At 55.7% G+C, this 22,947-nt stretch overlaps 1 protein-coding gene and 1 long non-coding RNA gene across 2 annotated transcripts in view; one reads left to right on the plus strand and one right to left on the minus strand.

Moving 5' to 3' along the window:
• Nucleotides 1-4,858, minus strand: part of LOC123930939 — a 22,614-nt gene extending 17,756 nt beyond the window's left edge. The window contains exon 1 of the long non-coding RNA XR_006816180.1: nt 4,738-4,858. This is a non-coding gene — a long non-coding RNA (uncharacterized LOC123930939). The remainder of the gene's footprint in view (nt 1-4,737) is intronic.
• SLC12A4 (solute carrier family 12 member 4) lies at nt 1,295-22,872 on the plus strand. The gene is made up of 24 exons (XM_045987447.1): nt 1,295-1,490; nt 6,177-6,271; nt 7,712-7,843; nt 11,509-11,655; nt 11,741-11,795; nt 13,484-13,614; nt 14,883-15,124; nt 15,274-15,488; nt 16,032-16,196; nt 16,275-16,373; nt 16,654-16,711; nt 17,076-17,250; nt 17,681-17,799; nt 19,216-19,314; nt 19,475-19,594; nt 19,799-19,903; nt 20,143-20,311; nt 20,600-20,795; nt 20,910-21,079; nt 21,170-21,301; nt 21,381-21,488; nt 21,688-21,875; nt 21,988-22,121; nt 22,299-22,872. Exons 1-24 carry the CDS (start codon nt 1,295-1,297, stop codon nt 22,388-22,390), a joined length of 3,342 nt encoding a protein of 1,113 aa, XP_045843403.1. The 3' UTR covers nt 22,391-22,872.
• The last annotated feature ends 75 nt before the right edge of the window (nt 22,873-22,947 follow it).

The raw sequence follows: 22,947 nt of genomic DNA on the forward strand, positions 1-22,947 counted from the left end.
GGCATTCTCAGAGTGAAGAGCCCGTAATGTGCAGTCGGGCTCTGAGTTTAGGGAAGTGAAAGAGGTCAGAAGACTGAGGCTGGGGAGGTTGGAGGGACCAGATGAAACAGGGCCCTGTGGGCTAAGGGAAGAGAGAAGAGCACGTGCTTTCTCTTCAGAAGAGATGGCTCTACCGTGAGCACTGGAAGAGAACAGGGAGTCCATTCGAAAGGCTGCCACTGTGGACAGCTGAAGGTGGCATGAAGGACAGGAGGTCAAGTCGACAGGCTCTAGATGGATGACTGTGGGGTAAGGGCCAAAGTGGTGGTCAGCTTGGAGGACCTCCTGCAGGACCCAGGGACACTGATTCCTCATTCCAGCCCAGAGCTGAAGCCCAGAGGAGGCAGCAGTCAGAGAGACACCACTGATTCTTCACTGATGTTCTAAAGCTCTCTGAGCCACAAGAGAGAGGGGGAGGAAAAAGGAGACAAGTCAGTCTCTGGGCTCTGGGGTTTTCTGTTCAAGAAATAACTGAAAGGATAGCCTAGAAAGATAAAGATGTTAGAGGAAAGCCAGCATGGATAAGTTATCTGAAGCAGTGGAGTAGAAAGTGAAAGAAAAAAGTTAAGAGCAAATAAGTAAACAACTTGGTAAAGGAACCCCCAGGAGGTAAAACAGTAAAAGAGAAAATTAAGATAAAAGAACTTGACTAAAGAACCCAATGTAGTGCCCCAAAGGGGTCAATGGGGCGGCAGAGGGCCTCCTTTCCGCCAAGGAGGCAGCAGCCTTTGGGGAAGGGGCATGAAATCTCCAGCCTCCTCCAACAGGGAGAAACTGCCATGAGGGGCACAGTGTAGGGACGGCATCTTCTCGGGTTCTGTTTACAGAGACATGGAAGAGAAGGGGGAGACGAAGATGATGGGAATGGGGTGGGGATACCCAGGAATGGTGGGAGGCCCAGGGTAGGACTGGGATGGCCTGTGCGGTCCTGTTCCGAACCTGCCTACTCTTTCCTGAGAAACAGAACTGTCCTCTACGCAGAAGTCCGTGCACCCCGAGCCCCATCTCATGGAGCGCATTTCCCCATTTTACAAGAATCACATCTAAGGCTCAGAGAGGGCGGTCCCTCAACCAAGGTCACACAGGAATTGGGTTCTCTGCAAAGCGTGGAGCTGCTAGTGGCACTTTGGGGTTGGGGGGGTGTCTTTTCGCCTAGGCCCCCCTCGGGGAGGAGCTGGCCCGAGCCCCTCCTGCTCTCCCGCCCCTGAGGGGCGGCCCGGGGGGCGGGCGGAGGAAGTGAGCGCAGCGGGGAGGAATGCGAGCGGGCGGGGCGCGGCGGCCCGGGGCAGCGGGGCAGCCCGGCAGGCAGCCGGGGCGGCGGGGCCGAGCGCGCGCCATGCCTCACTTCACCGTGGTGCCGGTGGACGGGCCGAGGCGCGGCGACTATGACAACCTCGAGGGTCTCAGTTGGGTGGACTACGGGGAGCGCGCGGAGCGGGAGGACTCGGACGGTGAGGGTGCTCCCGGTGGGGGCTTTGTTGGGGGGCAGGGGAGCGGGCCACGCGTGGCTGGCGCTCGCAGAGACCCCCGAACCGTGCGAGCACACGTCGATGGGGGCCCAACTTTTTTTAGTCTGCCCCTCCGCCACCTCTCTCGCTCCGCGCACGCAGACACTACTTTTCTGGGCCCCCCGGCGCCCGCGGCTGGGCCGCCCTCCCCACCCCAGCTCCTCCCTTGCGGGCCGCGGGCGGGAGCTGCAGACGTGGCCGACGAAGGAGGCCAGGCCGGCGGGGCCGCCGGGATCGAGAATAGCGCGGAGCACCCATCTCTGGCCCTTGGGAGCACAGCCGCAACCTGGACCCCACTCCCGAGACCTTCCCTGAACCTTCCCCAGCCTCCTCTCGCCTCGCCTGCCCATTTGCGCTTAAGCGACTCAGCCCCTGAGACCACCCTCTCCTTTCTCTCCTCCCCGAGCCAGGAAAGAAGGTTGTGCCTGCCTGAGGGGGCCTAGGGGTAACTGCCTGTGAGTGCACTCCAGCTGATTCCACCTCAGAGCTGGAGGTCCCCTGGGCATCAGTGAAGCACTCCGCAGAACCAGGCTTGTCTGGCGGCTTCACATGAATTAACTCGCTTAATCCTCCCAATTTTGCCCAGGGGATAGGTCCTGTTACTCACGCTTAGGAAGGAGTGAACTGAGGAGTGGAGCAGTTATTAAATCTGCCCCAGGGCATTCAAACCCAGGTTTGGAAACTCCAGAGCCCTGAACTTTAACCTAAGTGCTAGAATTGGGCCTGAAGGTGGTCCCGCTTCTGTTCTTCCACGTTCCTGCCTCTCCCAAGCCCCTTTCTCCATCTTCCACCCTAGGAACCCCAGGGGGTGAGGGGCTGTCCTTGCTAGGACTCTCTTAGAAAGCACGTCTGTACAAATAGCAGCATATATATGTTCTTGTGCAAGTGTGACGTTGTATCACACCTGACCGCTGTGTGTGGAGATGGCACAGGACAGTGGAGTGGGCTGCTAGACATCGTGAAGGTTTACAGCTGTGTGCATGCACACACTCCACCTCCACCCCTGCCCCTAGCCTTATCCCAGTGGTCAAGTGTCCCCTGATTCCCTGTTAGCCCTGGGAGGCTCCTCTCCCACAGAGGCTGGGCAGGGCTGCATCCCCAGATCAGCCTGGACCAGTGGGCAAGCAGAGCTGAGCCAAGCCTCTGGCCCCGCCCTGGCGTCCCAGGGTGACTGGGGGGACCTGGAGCCACATTGGCTGATTCCTGCCAGGTCCCTCCAAGCTGAGCCAGCTCCTCCCACTAGTCCCCCTCCTTCTCCTCTTGCTCCTTTTCAGCCAGAACTTGGCTGTGTCTGCAGTATGGGGGACACTCTGCACCCTGGTGAGTGATTATGAACCTTCTTGGTAGGGACTGTAAAAGGTCAGGGAGCACAAAAACAGCTTCAGGTCCATCTCATGGGGCCACTCCAACCTGGTACCTGACTCTCTCAAGGCCCATACTTAAGCTCCAAGAGGTGTAAATGGGCCTCTCATCCACCCCACTATGGCTTGTGAGCAGGGGGTAGGAAGGTTCTAGAGGGGTACCCCTGGCAGATCCCTGTGAGCACAGGGATGAGGACTCTCACCTGGATCCCCACTTGTAGCTGGTGTGTTCATAGCTATTGGCAAGAACACACAGTTATGTGGACCTCACAGGAAGTCCCCCAGGACTACGCCATGCCCTGGTTCATTGGGGGTCTCCAGTTGGTATGTGAGTAGCTTTGGCCTGGCAGGCATGTCCAGACCTGCCCTGGAATTTCTGGAATAGCTGAGGGCAGTACAGACATCCAGGCACTGCTTAGGTCTCCCCACCTTCCTACAGTTCCCTGGGAGCTGTCCTTAAGTGAATCTTTGGGGAAATCCAAGGAATGACTGCTGGGTGTCTGGCGCCAGATTGTTCCTTTTCTGATGCATCTGGGTTGTTGCAAGAGTGGGTGTTACTATCTCTACTTCACAGAAGAGGAAACTAAAGCAGGATAGAGAGGGTAAGGAGGTTGCCCTGGGTCACACAGAGGGAGGGTCTGGAATCCAAGCCAGGCTGCCAGCCATGTGAGCACCAAGAACCTCGGGTATATGCACCCTGGGCTAACTGCAAACCCCAGCCACTCTTCTCTGCTTAAAGGCTACCTGTACCCTGAGGTGCATCCTGGGATGAACCAGGGCCCAGAAGAGTAGGAGTAGGAAACTTTCAGCATAGCTCCCACCTGATTCTGGTGGATCCTAGGACCCAACTTTGGATCCTATCACCGGGTGACCTTGTCTCTGAATCTCTGTGAGCCTCATTTTCCTTGTTAGTAAAAGGAAATAAATGATATCTATTAGAGTGCTGCTGTGAGTACTAAAGGCAACACTTGGATGGGCTCTCAGCCACTCTGGGTCATGGCTGGAGGGACATGGACCAGGTGGGTTTGGGAGGACTATTCACAAGCATTTGGCGGAGGGGACTGCTATGTGCTCAACTCTGCATTTTCTGGATACCAGTGCTGTCTCTTCAGAGAGCTAGGCAACAATGGTGGGACAGGCTGCAGTGCACAAGCTTAGCATAATTTATAATTTATTTCCAGCCTACTTTCACAAAAGGGTCAGAAGAGATAAATGCAACAAAAGTGTTTCCCCAAAGCACTGTCACAGTCAGAAAGATCATAACCATGAAGAGGAAGAGGGTAAGGACTCTGAGATGAGACAGATGGTGACTGTACCTAAGGAGTAACTTTAGCTTGGAGATTCCTGGCAGCCAAGGCAGGAAGGGAAATAAGATGCGCTCTACAGCTGTCATTTTCTGACAAAATGAAGCATCTCACTTACTCAGGAGAGATACTTTTTTGGTCACACTTTTCACTTCTCAGAGGCTTCTCACTGAAGGGCTGTTAATGTAATGAACCGTATTACTGGGTTTTCTGATTTTTTCTTGTAGCTCCTTATCCTGATCCTGAACAAGTATCAAGGGTACAGCAAATTTCATAGAGTGTCTGAGGAGCTAAATGACCCCATGAGGCTTTAACATGACCCAGTGGGCTGGGTTGACCTCTTGCTTGCTGTCTTTGTCCACTGTGCTGTTGGCACCAACCTACATACAATTGTGTAGCTCATGGGACTGAGCTGCTTGTCTCACTTAGATAGTTCAGGTTCCTACATGAGGTGATACATCACTTTTACATGCTGTTGGAACGAAGAGCTGACTTTGCCCCAAAATTTTCATCAGCACACTTTACCTGTCAGTCTCTGGGCGATAAAGAATCCACAGTGCAGCACCTACTAATGAATGTTGTCGGCTCAGAGAACATAAGTTAAATCTTATGCCGATGGCAAGGGAAGGTATCAGATGGAGGAAGCATCATTCAGCATTCTTAGCTGCAGACGAGAGAAATGAATTGGGGGTTATTGAACCAGGGAGGGTTGGCACATAACTCAACAAAACCAGGCCCAGCCAGTGCATGGCTGGGACACCACTAGTCGGTCAGTGATGACAATTCTGTTGCCACCTACATCAATGGATACTAGGCCAACCCCGCTGCCACGGTTATTGCCATCCAACACCAACACGGCTTTTGTGACCCAAGATGACACCTTTCCATTTGCTATGAGGCCTCCAGGCACCGCCGCAGCTGCCATACTGTCTAGAAGGGGACAAAAGCACCTAACGACTAGAAAAACGCGTACCCAATTGGTGTCCTCTAACTACTCGATGGAAAACTGGGAATGTAACTCAGAGAGACAGAACAAGGTTAACGTCTGGGAAACGGGAGAATTTGAACGCTGAGCAACCAGAAAAAGCAGCTGAGCTTCAGGTTGAGGCGGGCTTATTTAAAAAAGAGTCTTCCCGCTTCCTCTCCGCGGGGTTTACTTGGAGCTTGGAAGCAGAGATGCTCACCAGCCGGGATGCTGGGTGAAGGCTGGTATCAGCCTCGCTCCTAATCGGGGGCAAGTTGCTGGGACCTAGAAGGGACACCAACAGGCTTCCGCTTATAATCCCTGCTCAGTCCACCACCCACCTGGCCCGGCTTTCTCCTGGGGTTTTCTTAGGCGACCCTACGTGGCTCCTTGCACCACTTCCGCGGACTGGACAGTCCTTGCGCCTCCTCCCAGCATGCCCTGGGCTGCCCTCCAGGACGCCCCCGCCCAGTGCATGGTGGGATAGCGAGCTGGCGGCCTGCTGGCCATGGCCACTGAAGGCACCCTGTGTGGCTTCATGTATCTGGAGGGCAGCGCCCAGTCGGGCCCTGAGGACGCTGAGCCCTCGGCGCCCAGCATGCTGGGTATTCCAGATGGACCTGGAAAATGGGAGTCGGGGTTGGGGGTGGGGGGACTGGGATCTGGGACGGTCGGAGGGCTGGCTGGGACTTGGCCACGCCCCTCCTATCAGGCTCCGCCCCTCGGCGTTAACACGTGGTTGAGCTAGTGTGTCTGGGCCCTTCACAAGGTAGGTGACTTGGAGGAAGTGTTGCGCTGGCTTTTCGTCGTTGGTCACTCTGCTAATTATGGCTCTTCACGGCAGAGTATGATGAGCAAACAGGCCCAGCCTGGTACACTGGCCCCTAAAATGCTCCACAGAGATATGTTTTGTGGGCTGGCTTGTAGGGCTGGGGTGCAGGCAAGCTGGGGACTCGGGAGGCAGACCTTGACTGAGATTTTTGTCCCTCTCTCTCCATAGGACATGGCAACCACAGAGAGAGCAGCCCTTTCCTTTGTCCCTTGGAGTCTTCCAGAGGAAATGACTACTACGACAGGAATCTGGCACTGTTTGAGGTAGCTGAGCAGCCATTCTGGGCCACAGGTGTGGCAGGCAGGTGGCAGGGGGCAGGGATCCTTCAGGACTCAAGCCTATGCTAAGCAGCAGTCTGGACAGTTACGTCACCTAATATTTCAGCTCCTCCTTCAGTCTCCCTTTGTCTGCCTGTTTCCCTTGGCCCTTTGAACTGAAACTGCTTTCCCAGAGGCCACTCACAACCCTACACCATTATCACCCCCAGGGGTATGTACTTTTGATTTCTATGTAGCCCCTTGGCCAGGTGACCACCTGTCAGGATTTCTCATCTTGGGATTTCCTTTCTTCCCTTTACTTACAGGACTTCTCATTTTTCCCTCTCCTATGAACTCTTCCTTGTTCTCCCTGGTTGGCTCTTCTAACTCTGTCTTCATGTTTATAGAGTCCTGGTCCTTCTTACTGGATCTCCTTTCTGTCTCCACATCTGCAGGCTTAGTGGACACCTCTCTGCAAACCTTCCCAATATTATGCCTCTGAACTTGAACTTTATCCTCCTCAGACTCAAGCTCAGAAGTTGGATCTGGATTTAAGTCATGGTTTAGGCCTCTAAATGCTGACCCATACTTTCAGCTGTCCCTTGGAATCTCATGGGCTCCTTGTCAGCCTCCATATGTCCCGAAAGACCTGCATCTTCACTTCTCACTTCAAACCAGCTTCTCCTTGTGTGTAGAGTTGGAAGGGAGATGACAGACAGGGAGAGACTAAATGGGCAAGAGGCAGGTAGAGGCATGGTGCTGAGAAGGGTGCAGGAACAGAGAGGGACTAGACTCAAGTGGAGGTTGGGGAGCCTGGCACTGGAAGCCTCCTGACCTGGAAAAATGGCAAGTTTCTGCAGCTTGCAGGGGGCCCTGGCTAGGGGGCCAGGATCCTACCTTAGGGATTGAGGTATGTTACAAAGCCTGGGGCCTGAGGAGAAGACCATCTGAGAGGCTCAGGGTCTGGGCAAATAAGAGAGACTTAACTTGTTCCAGACATCCTCTTTTGACTTCCTTGGTGCGCTGAGACGGCTTTTTTGGTGGGAGAGTTGTGGGCAGATGTGAGTCCCAGAGGGCCACTGATGGCTGGGAAGTAGCCAGGCAGAACATTCAGGATGAAGTGTGTCATTCGCCTTTCTGCCAGCCGTGCCCTGCCCTGCCCTTACCAGAGGCAGGTAGTTTTCTCAAATGGGCTGGTAGTGATTGTAGCCAAGATAAGGCAGAGAGAAGCAGTCACTGGGCTGGGCCTTTGAGTGGCGCGTGCTAGGGTGTGGTGCCCACACCAGTCCAGTGGGCTGGCTTGGGCTTCCCCAGGCAAAGAGTGGGATCAGGCCCAGGCCTGCCTGAGGGTTTGGCAAGGGGCCAGAAGCCAGGCTGCTGGCTACACACAAGTAGCCTGGCACCTTCAGGGCCCATTGCCAGATTGCCCTGTGGCTCTGTTTACAGGAGGAGCTGGACATCCGCCCAAAGGTATCGTCTCTTCTGGGCAAGCTCGTCAGCTACACCAACCTCACACAGGGTGCCAAGGAGCATGAGGAAGCTGAGAGTGGGGAGGGCGCCCACCGGAGAGCAGCCAAGGTGAGCTGGTCGGGGCAGTAGGGGGGCCAGTCCTAGGAGGACAGACTCAACACCATGGAATTGGCAATTGTGAGCGTCCCAGGGGATGTGGGTAGCAGGTACCGTGAGCATAGACGAAGGGCGTTGAGTGCCTTGGGCTCAAGAAAGCTTCAAGTGGTGGCCTGAGAAGGAGCTTCTGGTGGGGGCAGAGGGCCAAGAAGACCCTCAGGAATGATAGTGAGAGTGATGGCTGCCTTTTCTCTGCCTTCTCTGTGGGCAGGCGTTATGTTAAGCAGTGGGCCTGGACACTTGCCTGCCATCTTCACGACAAAGTTGTACAACAGGTGCTACTTTCATCCTCATTTTACTGACAAGGAAACTAAATGTCAGAGGCATGAAGTAACTCGCCTGAGGTCACTCAGCTAGACAAGATGAATGCGTACACTAGAAGACGGATTTGTGGGTTTACTGTGAGATAGATGACTATAGAGGGCCAGAGCCCTGGCATTCCGTCAGGATGGATAAGGGTGGGAATCAGGAACCTGGTTGTCCACTGGGGCTATGTAATCATGTGACCAAAACCTGCCCCTCACTGTGTTGCTTCCATTGGCGGACCTCTCCAACAGTCCCTTTGTTCCTCAAGTGCCAAAGTTAGGGGCATGTTTGGAACATAACACTGCCTCTTGGAACTTCCCTCTCCCTCTCCTGCCCCCATCCCTTGTCACTATCCAGGCCTCTGGCCTTCCAGCCGTCCTCTCCTCTCCAGATGAGTTTACACATCCTTGCTCAGCTGCCCTATAGGATGGGGCTCAGTTTAAGTGAAGGTTGGGTTTTTATTCCATATTTTCAGTTTGGAGGCAGGGAGCCCTCCCTCTCCACCTGCCGACTCCCTGAGGTTTGGGAAACAGCTGTGATTTAAAAGGAACTTGAGGGCTGTCTGGGTGGCTCACCTGGTTAAGTGTCTGGCTCTTGATTTCAGCTCAGGTCATGATCTCTGGCCTTTGGGATTGAGCCCTATGTCATGTTCTGGGCTCCACGTGGAGACCTTTTCTTCCTCTGCTCCAACCCTTACTCTCATGCATAGGTGTGCACACTGCTCTCCCTCCTCTTTCTCAAATAAATACAATATTTTTAAAATAAATGAATAAATAAAGCTTATGTTTGGCACTAGCTGTAGTATTCTTGCTGGAGGTCGGCACTGATAGAAGTTATTCCTGGTTATAATAAACTGGGGACCCAGCCTCAGACCTGCTTGTGAAATTTGGGCCTTGCTGGGGTGGCCCAAGGAGAGAGTACACTGGACTGTTGTGCACCCCTCACCTTGCTCCTCCGGGAGGCAAACCAGCCCCCACTTTAGAGAGGGCAGCTAAGGTCTTGAGGTCACGCAGACCTGACCCCCTCTCCATCCTGCTGGTTGTGATTTAGATTTTGCTGGCACTTTCTGGACCGCCCATGGCAGAGAAGCCTGAGTGTCTGTAGCTCTCCCTATTCAGCCCTGCAGGGGGGTGGCAGCCTCTGAGAGTGTTGCTTGCAGTGGGTGGTAGGATCTTTGATAAGAGCTTCCTCCCTGTTCCTTCTGGCTGAATCCAGGGAACTGATGGTTGGAAGTAAAAATGTCCCTGAGAAAGACTAGCGCACATCTCAACAAGAGTGTCAGACGGAAGTCTGTGTTGGTGAAGGGTCAGGGTCCCTTAGCCTATGAGGAGCCTTGTCAGGATGCTGGGATCCAGCCCCAGCTTACCTGCCCGGCTCACTCGGCTCTAGGATTGGGATGAGAGAGGATGGCAGAGTGTCTCAGTTTCAGTGGCTTTTCTATGGAGGAAGGAGAAGGCTGGTCCAGTCTGTAGTGGGTCAGCAGGAATCTAGGGAGCTGTAACCACTGAGCTGTGATCCTTACCCAGGACGGGTCTGAGCAGGGCCCTCAGGAAAGGAGGCTTAAAGCAGGAAGGGTGGGCCTCCAACCAGACCCAAGACAGCCTCTCCATGGCAGCTGCTCTGCCTCTGGCCAGATGACCTTCGGAGGCTGCCAGAGGTTATTTGGGGATGCAGAAAGCATTTCCGGCCCTGCCCTTTCCCACACTGCCCTTTCCCCAGAGTGACTCAGCTTCGAATGGAGGTGGGGCTGGGAGCTGCCACCATCCAGTGAGTGGTCCAGGTCCTCTGTGAAGAGTTCAGAGCCCCGATGAGGTGTGTTTGTCACCTACAGTTTGAGGGACCATTTGTTCATACTCTGGCCTTTCCAGGTCCTTCTGAGGTCCTTTTAGGCTGCACATAGATCTTGCCCCAGACCTGGACCCTTCAGTAGAGTTCCTGTGGCCACATGGTTCTCTCTGACACCGCAGCTCCAGGGCAGCAGGCTTTCCTGGGGCTCTTGTGGAAGCTCTTAGGGCCCGAGTGCCCTAGGCTGCACTCAAAAGGAAAGTTTCAGGAAGGTACTAGCCTTGCTTCTTGTTTCAGCCTCTGCCCTGGCCTCCTGGATGACCCCTGCTCTGCCCTTAGGGAGTTGAGAAATTCTGTCTGGATTTGCGCACTGGACCTTCCTCACCTGTCCTTCAGCTTGAGTTTCTATTGTTTCTGCAGGATTTTCCCAACAGGTTATCCCCGGGGCCTTTCAAGGCACTACTCACTGGGCTCAGGGTCACGTTTTGGGTACCTGCAGGGTCTACTGGTGATAGAAATGTGAGCAAACCGAGTATAACCCAGTATAGCCATGAGACATTCGAGTGAACAGTTACCATGTGTATCAGATGTGTTGAGGGGATGCAACTCAACCTAAGGCAACCCAGGAGAACTTCCTGGAAGAGGCAACCATTAAGCACCTGAAGATTCAACTGAAGAGGAGTTAGCCAGGCAGTGAGACAGGGCTGACCCTTCCAGGCAGAACCCAGCACATGTCCTGGTTCAGAGGCTGTGCGGGACCAGTGTCATCAGGGGCTGAAGCTGTCAGAGAAGGTGATGGGGCTCATTTGGTGGCCCAAACCAGGGAATCTGGCCCACACTGGATTACAGGATGGACAATGCAGAGAGTTTTCAGCATGGACTATGAGTTTGGGCTTGGTTTTCAGAGACCTGCTTTGGCAGCCGAGTGGGCTGGAATGTGGAGAGGTTGACAGGCACAGGGGTGTGCCATCCAGGTGCCTCAGATGTGGTACCCCAGGTTCAGGGGACTAGGCTGAGGGAAGGTAGCCTGATCTCAGGGCAGCTTGAGAGATAGACGAGGCAGGACTTGGTATCCACCAGGACTGGAGTTGGGGGTTGGAGAGAGGAAGTCCCAGGGACAACTTCTCGGACTCTAACATGGATGACATGGAGTCTGCCGGGTGAGAAGTTGGGCGTCCAAGACAGATCTTTCTTTTTAGAAGTTTAACAGAAGAGAGGAAGGGAAGGGGGCCACACCTTGAGAGGGAAGTGAGGCTCAAAAGCTCACATGTGGGGTTCTGAAAAAAAATCAGGCTTTATACTTTTCCAGTCCCAAACTGTCTTCATATGTGGAAGTCAGTATAGATATCCTAGCTGTCACCCCAACCCCCCATGCTTCCCAGGACTGCACTCGGGATTCCAACCTACCCCTCTGATAGAACACCCCGGGCATAAGGAGTCTTCTGAGTGACTGGGGGCTGGCCTTCCATGCTGCCTCTGGGCCCCTTTGATGTTCTGTGTTCCCCTCCTCCCCTCCTGCTCCACAGGCACCCAGCATGGGCACCCTCATGGGGGTGTACCTGCCCTGTCTGCAAAATATCTTCGGAGTTATCCTGTTCTTGCGGCTGACCTGGATGGTGGGCACAGCCGGTGTGTTGCAGGCCCTCCTCATAGTGCTCATCTGCTGCTGCTGTGTGAGTATCCTCGCGGGGGTAGGGGCCGCAGCCCCCGCACGGAGCCCACCCCGCCGAGCTGCTCACGTAGGCCTCCTTCCCACAGACCCTGCTGACGGCCATCTCCATGAGCGCCATTGCCACCAATGGTGTGGTTCCAGGTGGGTATGCACCACCCCAGGCCTGGTGGGGAGGAAGGGGTCCAGAAGCCCGTGCCCATGCCCTCCTTCCCCCCAGGCAGTTATCTGGTGAGGTCTTAATCTCTGGGAGCACCCTTGCTTGAGGGAATTTGAGATTGCTGTTATGTTTTATGTTGTTTGTTTAGTCTAAAAGTAGTTTTTTAGAAAAGGGTACTCAGGCCCACACCAAGGAGTCTAGACACTATGGATTATAAGATAGACAAGGTAGAGGATTTTCATTTTTACCACAGACGATGAAATTGGACTTTGCTCTCAGAGACCCTGTTTATGTATTCAACCATTTTTTATACTGATGTAGATTTCTGGATATTTATTTTATTCTTTTTTTTTTTAAGATTTTATTTATTTATTTGACACAGAGAGAGATCACAAGTAGGCAGAGAGGCAGGCAGAGAGAGAGGAGGAAGCAGGCTCCCTGCGGAGCAGAGAGCCCGATGTGGGGCTCGATCCCAGGACCCTGAGATCATGACCCGAGCCAAAGGCAGCGGCTTAATCCACTGAGCCACCCAGGTGCCCCTATTTATTTTATTCTTTGGATCATAATCCAGTACTATCACTATTTATCTTCCTGTTCAAACTGTTCCACTTTGGCTGTTTAGCTATTCCAGTTGGGTTCTCTCTCTGGACTTTTTTTTCTCCCCCGCACCCCCTGTGTGGGTTTTTGTTTTTAAATAACAGCTTTATTAGTATTAGTACAAAAGTAAGGCGGGGGGGAAGGCAATATATGATTACCATAAGAAGGTTTGGAAGCAAAGAAAAATACAGAAAGGAAAATTGAAAGTACCCATAATCCCATCATCCCGAGTTCGAAACAGTTTATTTGGTTATTTAAACAGGATCAATAAGATATTACCTAATTTATGTGATTATTCTGCTCTCGGGTTCTGGTTCTTCACCGTTGTAAACGTTGTCATGAACAGCGTTGCACACAGATCTCTGTTCAGGCCCTTGATAGCTCCCTTAGGAGAGTTTCCTAGCGGTAGGATTAGAGCCCTGGAAAGGATTTACTTTTTAAAAGTCTTTGGAGCCCTATTCCCAGATTTTTCACCAAAGACATTTTATTAGGAGCAGATTGAACAAGAAACACGGGGTCACTCTTGTCCCTTCACCCTCACTAGCCCCCGGGGCCCAGTTTTGACCCTGTCAGGGTTGCCAGGGGTATTTGGCTCTGACAGAAGCAAAGTCTCAAGGCAGGAGGGTTAGCCTGGTGGCCAGCCCTGTGCTGGATCCTGGGGACAAAAAAAACTGGACCAAGCCCTTGCCTTGGTCTGGAGGGGTCCGACTAACAGACACAGCCCTTGTGAGGGGTGAGGCATGCTGAGATAGGACAGCCCTGGCTAGAGGAGGCTGTGAGGACTGGCCTGAGTGCAGGGGGTTGGGGGACAGTGGGCCGCGTGGGCACTGCTGTGGATCAGAGCTGCTCTAGCAAAGCAGTCATTTCACTGGCCCAATGCTGGGTGTTGGAGTCAGATGGGAAGGGGTTCAGCCCCAGCCCAGCCACTTACGAACTGTACAGCCTTGGGCAAGCCTCCTGACCCTCTGCGTATCTGTAAGTGGGAAAAACATTCCCTGTCACTCTGGATGGTTGTGAGGGGTTGTCCTGGGGGGACCCCTTGCAGAAGAACCAGACCTGCCTCTCTCTTTTGTAGCTGGGGGCTCCTATTTCATGATTTCCCGCTCGCTGGGGCCAGAATTTGGAGGTGCTGTGGGCCTGTGCTTCTACCTGGGAACAACATTTGCAGCAGCCATGTACATCCTAGGTGCCATTGAGATCTTGCTGGTGAGTTAAGCTAAGCCCTGGCCAATTCTGCTCTTGTCCAACTAGCCCCTTTTCCCTAGGCCAGGCTGCTCATGTTCCCATCACCTCTGGCCAGGGGCTGGGGCTTACTATGTGGAAGGCCTTCTCAAGGGAGAAAGATCTTTGCTCACCCAGTCTCCCCTTCAAGCCCTTGCCAGTTTGGGCCGGGCAGGGGAGGGGCCTGGCTGCCTTCACCTTGACCCTGAGTGTTCTATCTACTTGGGCACCATTTCAGCCATAGTAGGTGGTCCGTAAACTGTTGCATTTAACTCTGTGATCTTGGTGATCATGCAGGGCCTACCTCCTGGGCTTGTGTAGGCTCTGTGCCTGTCTTTCCCCAGGGCTCTGTGCCAGGGCCCTTCAGATCCATGTTATCCCTGTCCCTAAAAGGGTGAACAGCCACCAGACCTGTGCCCCCTCCATGAGCCCCAGGTGCACTCTGACTCAACCTCTTCCTCCCCACTGAACTGCCCCAGCTGGTGGAGGAGTGATGGACGGGTCGTAGGGAGCACAGAGTAACAAGTACACACCCCTGGGGATCCAGACAATAGGAGATGTTTAGAGGAACTGCCTCGCTATCCCCACCCCAGGTCCTTTGCCTGTAGTAGGGCTCTGCTCCTGCATCTTCTGGGGTCGGGGAGAGGGGTTGTTTTTTGTTTTCCATTTCCCACGTTCCTGCATTTATTATTTGGATTTCTTCTGTAAGCGGAATGTGTCCTCTTCCCCATTTATTTATTTATTTAACTGTGTATTTATATCAGTACACCTCCTGGATATTTATTCTTTGGCTCATAATCCAGTACTATTATAATTTTATTTGTTGACTCTTTAACTATTCAGGTTGACTCCTGTGTCTGAATAAATCTTAAAAAAACAGCAGCTTTATTAAGATATCATTCACATACAATGCAGTTCTCTACCCATTTATACAAGTTACGGTTTTTAGTATATTCGCAGAGTTGTGCAACCATCGACCAAGTCAATTTTAGAACATTTTCATCCCCCCAAGAAGAAATCCCATTCTTGTTGGTAGTCTTGTTCCCCATTCCCCCCAGCCCTAAGCAACCATTAATTTGGTTTCTGTCTTTAATCGGATTTACCCATTCTGGATATTTCATGTAATGGGATCATAAAATATATGGTCTTTTGTGACTGCCTTTGTCTAAATATGCTTTTAAAAAGAAAACCAAAGTGACAGAATTCACTTTCCAAAAAGGAAGATCGAACTTTCTTTATCCGTCTTGTTTCAGACGTACATTGCCCCGCCGGCTGCCATTTTTTACCCAACAGGCACTCACGATACATCAAGTGCTACCTTGAACAATATGCGGGTGTATGGGACCATTTTTCTGACCTTCATGACCCTGGTGGTGTTTGTTGGTGTCAAGTATGTGAACAAATTTGCTTCACTCTTCCTGGCCTGTGTGATCATCTCCATCCTGTCCATCTATGCCGGGGGCATCAAGTCAATTTTTGACCCTCCTGTGTTTCCGTAAGTAACCTGGGAATACCTCCACGCATCGCCCTGACATCCCTCCCAAGGAGATGGCCTTTAAGTCCCAGAGACTGGAGGATGGGAACACACTGGGCCTCTAGCTGAGCAGGTGCTGATGCTTCTGCCCCTCCTACCCTTCCCCACAGAGTGTGCATGCTGGGCAACAGGACCCTGTCCCGGGACCAGTTTGACGTCTGTGCCAAGACAACCACAATGAACAATGAGACAGTGGCCACCCAGCTATGGAACCTCTTCTGCCACAGCCCCAACCTTACCACTGACTCCTGTGACCCTTACTTCCTGGTCAACAATGTGACCGAGATCCCTGGCATCCCCGGGGCAGCTGCCGGTGTGCTCCAGGGTGCGTCCTCCCTCCCATCCTCCTTCTTCTGACACATGGGCTGAGCAGGAGGCAGGGAGCGAGTGCGGAAGGGAACTGGAGCACAGAGCTGTCCTTGTGTGGCCAGCTCAGGAATGGGGGGCATGTCTGGCTGCTTTCCCGGCCCAGCGGTGTCCTCTCAGCCTTGTTCCTGGCAGCTAGGTTTTGGGTGAAAAGAGCCTGTTTGGCCAGTATCCCAGGCATGCAGCAGCCCCCAGAAAGTTCTGGCAGCCCCTCTCTCCCCAGCCACCCACCTCTGATGCTGCCTGGGATTCTCACAGGAGCTATAAAGGGCCTCTGTGTAGAAGGCAGGCAGTGGCGAGGCTCTGGTCAATGGTGGTTCAGCCACCTTTGCCTGTCAGGCTTCTGTCAAGACAGCTCCTTCCCTGTGGCCAATGCTGCCCCCCCCCCCCAAAACATCCCAAAACCCCAGAACCCCTTACCTCTGCAGCTTCTGGCTGGGCTGCCCCAAACTGCCCCTGGGAAGTAAGTAGGGCCACAGCCCTGATGCCGCTGCCCCCACAGAAAACTTGTGGAGCGCCTACCTGGAGAAGGGCGAGGTTGTGGAGAAGCATGGGCTGCCTTCCACAGATGCCCTCGGCTTCAAGGAGAGCCTGCCCCTGTACGTGGTGGCTGACATCGCCACATCCTTCACTGTGCTGGTTGGCATCTTCTTTCCCTCCGTAACAGGTGAGTACCTCCTGCCCGCCCACCCGGCCCTGCCCTCACTCCTGGGGAGCCCCTGAGGGTGTCCTGTTGTTTTTGGAGGCATTATGGCTGGCTCAAACCGTTCCGGGGACCTCCGTGATGCCCAGAAGTCCATCCCTGTGGGGACCATTCTAGCCATTGTTACAACCTCCCTTGTGTGTATCCTTTCCCAGGCCACGGGTGGGTGGGGAGAGGGGCGGGAGGCCCTCATCTGCACATAAGTCACCAGCTGGCAGGCACACACTCGTGTGGACACATACACACCTCATTCTTCACGTGCGCGCGTGCGAGGGGTGTGTGGCTACACGAGACCCTCAGCTGGGGTCGTCCCAGCTGTTTGCTGCCTCAGGCTGGGGTGAGGGGAGTGTGGGTTCTGTGTGGGGACCGAGCGGGCGCGGCAGAGCCAGCGGAGGCCTCGCTTTCCTTGACACGGCTGCAGACTTCAGCAGTGTGGTTCTCTTTGGCGCCTGCATCGAGGGTGTGGTACTCCGGGACAAGTGAGTGAGCTGGGCCCCTCCCTGTGGCAGGGGGCTCAGCTTTTGCCTGCCCTGACACCAGCTCCCCTCGTACACGTGGTCCCACACATGTCCTCAGGCTGCTGGTTGCCAGTGGTGGTCTGTGCCACCAGGTGAGTCCGGCCCCACCAGGACTTCTTCTTCTGAGAGGTTGGTGGTCTCAGGACCAGGGCTGGGCTGAGGGAAAGGATAGGGCCTAAGGAACTAGTCTTCTCTGCTGAGGGGCCGGAACTCTGCCCACCGTAGCCATCCTTCCTGACTGCTGACATCTCTCACTCTGGGCAGCCCCCCCGGCAGGGTTTGGGGGCTCCTTGCATGGAGCATGGCCTGAGCCTGGCCCCTGCAGGTACGGCGATGGCGTCAGCAGGAACCTGGTGGTGGGCACGCTGGCCTGGCCTTCGCCCTGGGTCATCGTCATCGGCTCCTTCTTCTCAACGTGTGGTGCCGGCCTGCAGAGCCTCACAGGGGCACCGCGCCTGTTGCAGGCCATCGCCAAGGACAACATCATTCCCTTCCTCAGGGTGAGCCCATCTGCACCACCCCCCCACAGCCTGGGTGCCCCTGGCCACTCACACTGGCGGGGGAGAGAGGTAGAGGTATGGATGCCCTGCATCATGCTGGGGCCTCTCGTGGCCCTGGGGCTGTGTGGCCATCCGTGAGAAGTTGCTGAGAGCTGCCCTGGCCCGGCCCTGCCCTGCTGCTGGCAGAGCTACTTGGGCCCAGAATCCTCATGGCCTTTCTGTGGCTTATCTACAGCAGAGAGTCCTGGAGAGATGGGAGGGCGGAGAAGCTTGTGATACCTATCCGGGCAGGTGTGGGTGTGACCCAAGCCCCCAGAAGAGGGCCTTGGGAATGATGGAGGCCGGGCTGTGGCTTGTGGCCCCAGGTGTGGCATGGGGTTGAGGAACCAGCTTCTTCCCTTGCTGACCCCACTGACCCTGGTGCCTGCAGGTATTCGGCCATGGAAAGGCAAATGGTGAACCAACGTGGGCACTCCTCCTGACAGCACTCATTGCCGAGCTGGGCATCCTCATCGCCTCGCTTGACATGGTGGCCCCCATTCTATCCATGTGAGCTGGGGGCCAGGGGAGGGCAGGGGAGTAGTCTTGGGAAAGGTGTCTGTACCCCCAGCACCTTCCTGTATAGCCCTGTCCGGTGTTGAGGGTCCAGCTGGGAGCAGGGTCAGGCTGTGTGGGGAGAAGTGTGCATGGCAGAGCTCAGCCTGCCTCTGCAGGGAGACGGTTCTGGAGTCAGCCCACCACTCACACGGGATCTTACAGAGACCAGCAGGTCCCACACTCCTCTGTGGGAGACTCCCAGAGCAGGCAGCCAGAGCCCTCCATACCCAATGGAGCATGCACTGAGTGCCCCACCCGTCTGTTTTCAAAGTTGTTTGCTTTTAAAGTTCTGGAGTCAGCTGGGCATTTGAGGCCCCCAGTGCCGTGTAGGAGTTGGTCAGCATGTGGCACTTTCCGGGGGTCCCTGCGCCACAGCTCCTGTGGTTACCACGTTCCCCTCTGCCAGTGGCTACTCTGCTGCTCCTCATACATCTCGTTCCCGCCCGTGCTTGTTTGGTTATCACAGACCTACCCCTCACTGCCCCACTCAGCCTTTGGCCTGACAGGTCCTCCTTTCCCCCTGAAACAGCCCCCCAGCCAAAGCCAGGCCTGCCAGAATCGCTCTCTCTCACTCCCCCCAGCTCAGCTCCACCCTCTGCTGCCCAGCTCCGCGTGTGCCTGCGTGTACACCTACAACTGTTCTTGCCATCTCCATCAGATGGTGACCCCCACTGCCCAGGCCAAAGGGTGTATCAGCCTTTATCAGGTGGTTCTTCCCCGCAGCCCCAAAGGGACTGACCACTTCTCCGTTCTAGAGGTTTCTACCCCCTGGCATGCCTTTTCTAGTAAGTTGTCCTGGCTTCTTGTCTGCTCTTCATTTTTCTGCCAGCCGAAGGTGGAAGTGGGCATCCCCTTCCCTCAGCCCTGTGCTCCTCAGCTGGAGGGCTCACGCAGCAGGCTCCCACGTCCCAGCCTCCCACACCCACCAGAGTCCCCACATGTCCCTAATTCATTGTATGCAAAATGGCCCTTTCATATTCCCTGGAGGTTCTCCTCTCCACATTCACAGTAGCCCTTCATCCAACTGGTCACCTGGCCAGCAGCCTGAGTACCTGAGTATTGTCTATCCGTCTTCTGACACTGGGCGCTCCTTAGCACCATCCTTTTCCACTGTTCCCCTCCCTGGAGCCCCCTTCCCGCCTCACCTGCCTGTAGCCACTTGCTGGTCCTCTGAGAGCTGGCTCTGCGGACACCCCTACAGTGGGCCCGTCTGCCTCAGGCCCTGCGACTGAGGAGACCTGACCATAGAGGGCAGGGCCACCACACACTCCCGGTTCCTCGTCTGGGCCCAGCCCGAGGAAGGGCAGGTACTTCAGGCTGCTGGCTGCCAAGGAGGCTGCTCTGCACCAACCATTCCCTATGCTCCAGGTTCTTTCTGATGTGTTACCTGTTTGTGAACCTGGCCTGTGCCGTGCAGACGCTCTTAAGGACACCCAACTGGCGGCCCCGGTTCAAGTACTATCACTGGTAAGCACCAGCCGGACCCCTTAGCCGAGTCCTCTGACACAAGAATTGGGGAAGAGAGTTTCCTGGGTGGCATTGCTCTGGTGAGAGACTGGGGTGTTGGAGGGTTGGCTGGGGACCCTACTGATCTCCCTGATTCTGGCCCTTCCCCACTCTGGCCCAGGGCGCTGTCCTTCCTGGGCATGAGCCTCTGCCTGGCCCTTATGTTTGTCTCCTCCTGGTACTATGCCCTGGTGGCCATGCTCATTGCGGGCATGATCTACAAGTACATCGAATACCAAGGGTGAGTGAGGGGCTGCCACCTGGCCGGGGCAGGTGGGGTAGTCTGTCTGCCGGGTTTGGGGGAGCTGACCCATCTGTTACTAGCCACTGTGGGTGCGGGGCTGGGGTTCTGTGACTCAGGCTGGCTGCCCACCATCTCACATACACATGGATGGAATCCCGCGGGTGGGCCCAGGGGCTCACCAGCTCATGGTGGCCTCCACAGGGCTGAAAAGGAGTGGGGTGACGGGATCCGAGGCCTCTCCCTGAGTGCTGCCCGCTATGCACTGTTGCGGCTAGAGGAGGGGCCTCCCCACACCAAGAACTGGCGGTGAGTTCACACCCAGGCTGGCAAGAGCCACTCTGGGTCCTCAGGGGCTGTTGGGAAGGTGGGAGGTCAAGAGGTGCTGGCTCTGCCTTCCGAGTCCATGTTCCCTGTCCCAGGGTTGTCGGGTGCCCCTGGATTCTTGCTTCTCAAACCTGTGGGGACCTGTGAGCTGAGAAAGGAGGAAGAGGGACTCCCTGGAAACCTGTGACCCAGGTCTCAGGCTGTCCACGTGGGCCCTGCAGGCCTCAGCTGCTGGTGCTGCTGAAGCTGGATGAGGACCTTCACGTGAAGTACCCGCGGCTCCTCACTTTCGCCTCCCAGCTGAAGGCCGGCAAGGGCCTGACCATCGTCGGTTCTGTCATCCAGGGCAGCTTCTTGGAGAGCTATGGCGAGGCTCAGGCAGCCGAGCAGGTGCCTGCTGTAGGGGGCGGGGTGCTGCACCAGACTGGAGGTGTCTGGGCTCCTGCTAACTCCTAGGAGAAGGGGACTAATCCTGGCCAGCCAGGTGGCCAGCACTGCTGCCCCGAGAGCTGAGGCAAGGCGAAATCACTGTCCCGCCTTGAAAACATGGCCTCTGGGTGGGCGGCTTACCACCTTCTCCTCCCTGACCCTCCCCTCCCTGTGTCATTCTGTGGAGAGGGAGCTCAGCTGAGGGAACGCTAAGGGCCTTGTCTTCTGCTCCTGGTGTCTTCCCTACAGACAATCAAGAACATGATGGAGATTGAGAAGGTCAAGGGCTTCTGCCAAGTGGTCGTAGCCAGCAAGGTGCGAGAGGGGCTGGCCCACCTCATCCAGTCTTGTGGCCTGGGCGGCATGAGGCACAACTCCGTGGTGCTGGGCTGGCCCTACGGCTGGCGACAGAGCGAGGACCCGCGTGCCTGGAAGACCTTTATCGGTGCGTGACGGGGCAGGTCCTGGGCGGGGCCACGTGGGAGAGGGGCTGGGGATCAAGTAAGGGTGGAGGCCCGAGGGCCACAGGCTGGCCTTCAGCAGTGGCCTTCTTCCCCAGACACCGTGCGTTGCACCACGGCGGCCCACCTGGCCCTACTCGTCCCCAAGAACATCGCCTTCTACCCCAGCAACCATGAGCGCTACCTGGAGGGCCACATTGACATTTGGTGGATTGTGCACGACGGGGGCATGCTCATGCTCCTGCCCTTCCTGCTGCGCCAGCACAAGGTGGGCCGGCTGGGCAGACGCAGGCGGGCAGGGCTGGGCCCTCGGTGGGGTGGCTTGTGGCTAAAGCGCCTGCCTGCTCCCGGGGCCCAGGTGTGGAGGAAGTGCCGAATGCGCATCTTCACCGTGGCCCAGATGGACGACAACAGCATCCAGATGAAGAAGGATCTGGCCATCTTCCTGTACCATCTGCGCCTTGAGGCAGAGGTGGAGGTGGTAGAGATGGTGAGTCACCTGCCCCTGTGGCCCCGTGGCTGCCCGGCCACATGCAGCCCATTCCTCGTGGCCCACTCTCTCTCTCCAGCACAACAGCGATATCTCCGCATACACCTACGAGCGGACACTGATGATGGAACAGCGCTCCCAGATGCTGCGGCAGATGCGGCTGACAAAGACAGAGCGGGAGCGAGAAGTCGGTGGCTCTCTTGTTTGGGGGAGGGGCGGGTGGCAGGTCAGGCTTCAGAGATGCCATCGGTTTGGGGAATTAGAATGACTTACCCCACCTACCCTCACCTGAGTCAGTACCCATTTCCCGGAGGCCCAGTGCTTATGTTGGGCCAGCCAGGCCGCCCTTTTCCTGTGGCACCAAGGCCACCTCTGACTTTGCTCAGGCCCAGCTGGTCAAGGACCGACACTCAGCCGTGCGGCTGGAAAGCCTGTACTCGGACGAGGAGGATGAGTCTGGCACTGGTGCTGACAAAATCCAGATGACATGGACGCGGGACAAGTACATGGCGGCCGAGTCCTGGGACCCTAGCCACGCCCCTGACAATTTCCGGGAGCTGGTGCATATTAAGCCGTGAGTGTAGCATAAACGGACCCCGCCATAGAGGAGTCTGGGAGTGGAGGTGTGCTCGGGTCGGACAAGGTGGGCCGGGGGTAGGGCCTGTGATCAGCTGCATCTCCTGCAGGGACCAGTCCAACGTGCGGCGCATGCACACCGCCGTGAAGCTCAACGAAGTCATTGTCACACGCTCCCACGACGCCCGCCTGGTTCTACTGAACATGCCCGGCCCCCCCAAGAACAGTGAAGGTGACGAGAACTGTATCCTCTTGTGGAGAGGGAAGCAGTGGGAGGTGGACAGCACATGAGGTCAGGCCAGGAGCTCTTCTCCTTAGATGCCCGCGGGGAGTGCGAGGTTACCCCAGCTCTGATGAATAGCCAAAATTCCCTGGGTGCCCCTTGGTGCCGGTGCTGCCTCCTTGACCCGATGCCCTACAGACATGGAGTTCCTGGAGGTGCTGACCGAGGGCCTCGAGCGTGTGCTGCTGGTGCGTGGCGGCGGCCGTGAAGTGATCACCATCTACTCCTGAGCCGGCTAGACACTTGTGGCTTGGAGTGAAGGTGTCCAGGGTAACAGCCTCCTCCTAGCACCTACCCAGCAGCCCTGCTTTGCCTGGCCCTGTCCTGGACCCAGCTCTGCTAGGTCTCCATGGAAGCCCAGGCGTGGGCTGGTAATGCTGATGGATCCGAGGTTCTGCAGGACCCTGAGAGGTCTGGGGACTTCCCCATCCAGCACCCCAGGAGGGCTGTCCTGGCTGGAGAAGACTCAGGGGGAGGGGGGCTCAGATGGGATTTGAAGGCAGCCTGCCCAGGAACGCTATTTATTGCATATTTATTGTTTGGATGTCACCATCAGAGAGGAGAGGAAGGGCAACGGGGGAGGGGGGTCTGGCCCCACCCACCTGCAGGAAGACCTGGCTCAGGCTACTGTGGGCCGGGACCCCCACCAAGCCAAGCCGAATGGAACTGGCCAGCTGGAGCCTGACTTTTTTCAATAAAACATTGTGTACTTCTGGGCCTTCTGCTGCCGCGGCTCTGTTTCCCCTGGCACCAAGGGAAGAAGGCGGAACTGAAACCAGGCCCAGAG

The sequence above is a fragment of the Meles meles genome, chromosome 19 (genome assembly GCF_922984935.1).
Source record: "Meles meles chromosome 19, mMelMel3.1 paternal haplotype, whole genome shotgun sequence".
In the NCBI taxonomy this organism is placed as follows: domain Eukaryota; kingdom Metazoa; phylum Chordata; class Mammalia; order Carnivora; family Mustelidae; genus Meles; species Meles meles.

Excerpts from the sequence above, each read along its gene's own strand:
- SLC12A4 (XM_045987447.1), top strand. The coding sequence starts at position 1,295 with ATGCGAGCGGGCGGGGCGCGGCGGCCCGGGGCAGCGGGGCAGCCCGGC. Across the intron at positions 15,125-15,273 it reads TTTGACCCTCCTGTGTTTCC|AGTGTGCATGCTGGGCAACA; the intron begins GTAAGTAACCTG and ends CCTTCCCCACAG. Across the intron at positions 19,595-19,798 it reads AAGTACATCGAATACCAAGG|GGCTGAAAAGGAGTGGGGTG; the intron begins GTGAGTGAGGGG and ends TGGCCTCCACAG.